Source organism: Nicotiana attenuata, unplaced genomic scaffold, assembly GCF_001879085.1.
Source record: "Nicotiana attenuata strain UT unplaced genomic scaffold, NIATTr2, whole genome shotgun sequence".
Lineage (NCBI taxonomy): Eukaryota > Viridiplantae > Streptophyta > Magnoliopsida > Solanales > Solanaceae > Nicotiana > Nicotiana attenuata.
In genome coordinates, this window is record NW_017673390.1 from 1 (window position 1) to 5,547 (window position 5,547).

Sequence of the window (5,547 nt, forward strand, 5' to 3'; positions counted from 1 at the left end):
GTAGGAAAAGGTAAAGGTCGTGTCAAGGCTATCGACTCACCTCCTCAGCCAGTGGGTGGAATAGCCAAAGAGGTATCGGTGAAGCTTGGCCCTTACGAAGGAAAATGCAACCTACGAGTGGTGATCATAAATGACTTCGAATTGATAGTTGGGTTGGAATTACTAAGGCAAACCAACACCATGCCCGTACCATATGCAGACATGCTACTGATGATGGGAACAAATGGGTCCAAGCCCTTCATTATCCTATGCATGCCCATGAAGATGGCCGTTGAGAACATCTCGGCCTTACAGTTAAAGAAGGGGGTCAAAAGACATGACCCTACGTTCCTGTCAACCCTCTGCATTGAAGATATAGAACGCTCCTCGGGTCCCATTCCTCAACCCGTGAAGGAGCTACTACTGGAGTTTGAAGATGTCATGCCACAAGACATGCCAAAGCGACTCCCACCTAGGCGCACTGTGGACCATGAAATTGAGTTGGTGCCGGGCGCGATGCCACCCGCCCGGGCGCCTTACAGAATGTCACAACCCGAACTCACCTAGCTTCAGAGACAATTGACGGAAATGCTAGATACATGGATCATTGTGCGCTCCAAGTCCCCATACGGGTCCCCTGTTCTATTCCAAAAGAAACATGATGGCAGCATGCGACTCTGTGTGGATTATCGGGCTCTTAACAAAATCACAGTGAAGAACAAGTACCCTATTCCGCTAATGGCAGACTTGTTTGATAGACTGGGTGGTGCGACGGTGTTCACTAAGATAGACCTGAAGACAGGTTATTGGCAAGTTCGGATTGCAGAAGGTGATGAACACAAGACGACCTGTGTGACAAGATATGGGTCGTATGACTTCCTGGTTATGCCGTTCGGCTTGACTAACGCCCCAACTACATTTTGCACCCTGATGAACCAAGTCTTCTGAGAGTACATTGACGAATTCGTGGTGGTCTACTTGGATAACATTGTGGTATATAGCCAAACATTGGAAAAACACCTGGTGCACTTGCTGAAGGTCCTAGCTCGATTGCGGGAGCATGAACTATATGCGAAGCTATCCAAGTGCTCCTTTGCTCAAAAGCAAATTGACTTCCTCGGACATGTCATCGAGGAAGGGCGGATCAAGATGGACCAATAGAAGATTTAGGCAATCACAGATTGGCCGCCGCCTAAGGACACGCCTTGAGGCTTGGCCTATGCAACTTCTACCGGCGATTTGTGAAAAACTACTCCCTCATTGCAGTGCCATTAAGAGAACTCCTCAAGAAGGTCACGCCCTGGGATTGGGGACCCAGGCGAGCGGAGGCCTTCAACGCATTAAAAGCGGCTATGTCTAGTAGCCCAGTCTTGGCCCTCCTGATTTGGCCAAGCCATTCGAGGTACAAACGGATGCATCCGACTATGCCCTCGGCGGAGTCTTGCTACAAGAAGGGCATCCTGTAGCGTACAAGAGTCGGAAGCTGAAGGATGCAGAGCAGCGCTATGCCGCCCATGAGAAAGAGTTATTGGCTGTCGTCCACTGCTTGCGCCTTTAGAGGCACTATCTGCTGTGGACCCCGTTCGTGGTCAAGACAGACAACACAGCTGTTAGCCATTTCATGACCCTGCCGAAGCTGAATGGTCGACAGGCCAGGTGGCAGGAACTCCTAGCTAAATTCCACTTCAACCTGGAGTACCGAAGTGGGAAAACCAATCATGTTGCTGATGCGCTCAGTCGGAGAGCTGATCTAGCATCGGTGTGCCTACTCGCCACCCTAAGGGAGAGCGAAGTAGCCACCTCCAACAAGGACCAGGTACAGGATCTACTCATCAAGGATCATGCTGCATAGTATTTGGTTGATTTGGTAGGATAGGGCAAGACTCGCCAGTTCTACATGGAAGATGGTTTTCTGAAAGTGAAAGGGAACCGACTTTATGTTCCTAAAGGAGGAGATCTGCGAAGGACTCTTCTGGCGGAATGTCATGGTACTCTGTGGGCCGGCCATCCCGGTGAAGAACGCACTATAGCGTTACTTTGCCGTGCATATTATTGGCCTCAAATGGCCGATAACGTCACTCGGTATGTGAAGACTTGTCTAGTATGCCAGAAGGACAAGTCGGACCGCTTGACACAAGCGAGACTCTTGGAACCTCTAGCTGTCCCAAAGAGACCTTGGGAAAGCGTTTCCCTGGATTTCATCACCGGATTGCCCAAGGTCGGAGATCTCACAACTATCTTGGTTGTGGTGGATCGGTTTTCCCAGTATGCTACCCTTATTGCAGCCCCACAATATATATCAGCAGAAGATACAACTCGACTCTTCTTCTCTCATGTCGTCAAATATTGGGGCCTGCCCAAAGACATTGTTAGTGACCGCGACTCACGCTTCACTAGCAACTTTTGGACCCAACTCTTCAAGTGCCTTGGGTCAAAATTGAGTCACAGCTCAAGTTTTCATCCGCAATCTGATGGCCAGACGGAGCGGTTCAATGGTATGTTGGAGGAATATCTCCGCCACTTTGTAACCGGATCGCAGAAGAATTGGGTGAAGCTTCTGGATGCTGCTCAATTGTGTTTCAATTCACAAAAGAGCTCTAGTACCAACAAAAGCGCTTTTGAAATTGTTACCGGACAGCAACCGCTACTCCCACACACTGTGAATGCACCAAACATGGCTAAATCTCCTCGAGCTGCCAGCTTCTCAAAAGAGTGGAGGCGGAATTTGGAGATAGTGCAGAGCTAACTTGTCAAAGCCCAAAAGCGGATGAAGAGGCATGCTGATCAGAATCGTCGCTTTGTTGAATATCAAGTAGGAGACAAAGTGATGGTCAAAATTCCAAAGCGGTACTTATTTGCAGGGGTCCATGACCCTCGCCTATTGCAAAAATACATTGGACCCTTGTCCATTGAAAAGCATATTGGGAAGGTTGCATACCGGGTGGATACCCCAGCTTGGTGGAAAATTCATCCTGTCTTCCATGTCAGTCTCCTGAAACCTTTTCGGGAAGACACGGAGGATCCTTTAAGGAGCCAACTCACAATACCCAGTATTCGAGGTCCCAATTCAACCGGGAAAAGGCGTGTTGAAGCTATCCTTGATGACAGAGTGATTCATGCCTCAAGGAAAGATCACCAAGAGTTTTTGGTGAAATGGCAGGGCTGTGATGCAGAAGAGAATACTTGGGAGAGGGGAACAAACCTCAAAGCCTACAAGAGCCTCATTGAAGATTATTTTGCAAGTAAGGCGCCGAGGACGTCGCCAACTCAGGTGGGGGAGAATGTCATGGGCGGCTTTCCAGCCATGCCCCATGACCCCTTGGGCGCGTCCCGTGGCGTCCTAGCGAACCTCCCAATGCCTAGCGCCACGGACGGCCCCGTGGTCTTGGCCGCGCCAAGTGACAAGCGCGCAGGTGCCTCTGTCGCCCCACCGATATCCCTCGCGAGCGCCAAGCCGCAGGCAGAAGCCAACAGCGCCGCGCGCGCAGACAACGCCGCTCGCGCAGACCGTGATGCCAAAGACACTGCTGCTGACAACGGACCTGCTGTTGCCTTATAGAAAACTAAGTCATTTTCATTGTAAATATAGAGTAGTTTTATTTCATATACTTCCATTATGTTTCTCTAGCTTAGTCAAGTCTAGTCTTGTAACTTTGGATTATTTTTTTTAAGTACTATTAGGGGGGATCAAGCAATTAAAACTTTCTAGCAAGCAAGCAATTCTCTGTACTGGTGTCTCTCCCCCTCGACACCGCGTTGCTTTTCTGTAATAGCTTTCATTAATACAATCAAGCTTTCTTTCATTCTGAATTCTCACTTCTGTTCTCTCAATTGCTCTTGACATTGGTTTTCCCGTACGGCACTAACAATCTCGTCTAGCGTACGGAGGGGACCTCAGTTGGCGGACAGCAACTGCACTGACATCAGTTGCCTAGCCTTACGTCGCCCTTCCAAGGAATCTCAGGAAGGCACCGGGTAACAGCTTGGATGAGCCAACATTGACACACAACTACTTGAATGGAACAGTGAGGAAACAACTTCCTACTTGAGAGTACTTATGAAAGTTAGAACTGTTTGCATAAGCGTGAGCACGAGGAGGAACACGGCTGCTGCAGTTGAAAGTCCCACCCAAGGTCCATTAAAGTAATTGTGCCTCAAATTTGCCATCCTTCTATTCCATCTTTTATTACAATGCTCAACCACATTTTTGCATTCTTCTTTGTAATAGAAGTTAGTAGGAGGGATGACTCCATCGCCAAGTTTGTTAAAGATGCTAGCCACATCACTGTCGTCGCCTATCCGGTTCCTGATGATTCCCTTCAACCGTAGCAACTTCACATCTTCAGCTGAGTTGATAAGACGATCCATAAAAATCACGTAATCTGTGAAATATTTAGTGTATACATCAGAAGAATGTTGCTCGCAAGCTACTAGATTCCTCAGGACTGTCTCTGTACCATTAACGACCTCAAAACAAGGGATTTTCATCCTTCCATGATTAAAACAAGGGATTTTCACACTTCCATAATCAAAACAAGGGATTTTCATCCTTCTATAATCAAACTTAATATCGAATAAACTCGTGCTGTCTCCTTCGTTGTCTTCGCCCAACATTCTATAAATTTCACTAACTTTTGAGAAGTTGATTCCGGCTTCATCAAGCTCTGTTGCACTTCTCATGAGGTCGTGCCATAAGTTGGCATCCTTCGGCACTAATTCTAACTCAAATGTTAGAGAATAAGGTTTCTCTGGGCGACCAGTACCACACATGTGTACCACTTGAAGTAAATGTTTGATTCCTTTGACATTACCATTAGCTTCATTTAAGAATTTAGGAGTTACCCTCGGTAAACTACCGCAAAAGTTATATTTTACCATTTTAATAAATGATTCTGTAGGATACTTAGTCATGTCATGAAGCTTGGTGAGGACCAAAAATGGAAGTTGGTTTTCTAGTAGCAACAAATCACGATCTATAAGATTTACCATCCAATCTGCGTTAATAATCCTGTCTTCTCCTTCTGGAAAAATTTTGAAAACCTCCCGCAAATACTCAACCACAAAACAACCATCAAGCAATAACATTTCCAAAAATTGGCTGCAAGTATAACTGCCAAGTTCCACTTTATCATCATAACACTTTAGCACTTCATCTTTCAGTTTCTCCAATTCCCTAATGTAACTCTCCACATCAAACTTCTTATTCCGCTGGAGAAACCGTTGTAGGTAACGTAGTTTATAATTTTCCATTGAACAAAGCTGTGGATTCTTCTTATGGTAAGGACCAATAGAGATCAACAGTGGAGTATAAGCATCTGAATTTGATCTACGTAGCCCCGCATTTACTTTGAATATTGTACAAGATTTGGTAGACCATTTGTTCAAATCCTTAAATCTTTCGTCAAAGATTTCTTTTGCAGATTTATTTGTTTGCAACACTAATTGATCTTGACCATTTATTGTAGCTTCATTTAGAGGAGTTCTATCATGCAGTGGAGTAATCTCAAAGTTGTTCGGCATCCCTCTTAGATAATTTTGTTGAAACTGTATTATTACCCGGGGAGGGGG

The 5,547-nt window shown here is 46.2% G+C and overlaps 1 protein-coding gene across 1 annotated transcript; it reads right to left on the minus strand.

Annotated features, from left to right (window-relative positions):
- Positions 1-3,944: 3,944 nt before the first annotated feature.
- LOC109216247 (UPF0481 protein At3g47200-like) lies at positions 3,945-5,499 on the minus strand. Its single transcript, XM_019380390.1, has one exon. It carries the CDS (start codon positions 5,497-5,499, stop codon positions 4,021-4,023), a length of 1,479 nt encoding a protein of 492 aa, XP_019235935.1. The 3' UTR covers positions 3,945-4,020.
- Positions 5,500-5,547: the final 48 nt, after the last annotated feature.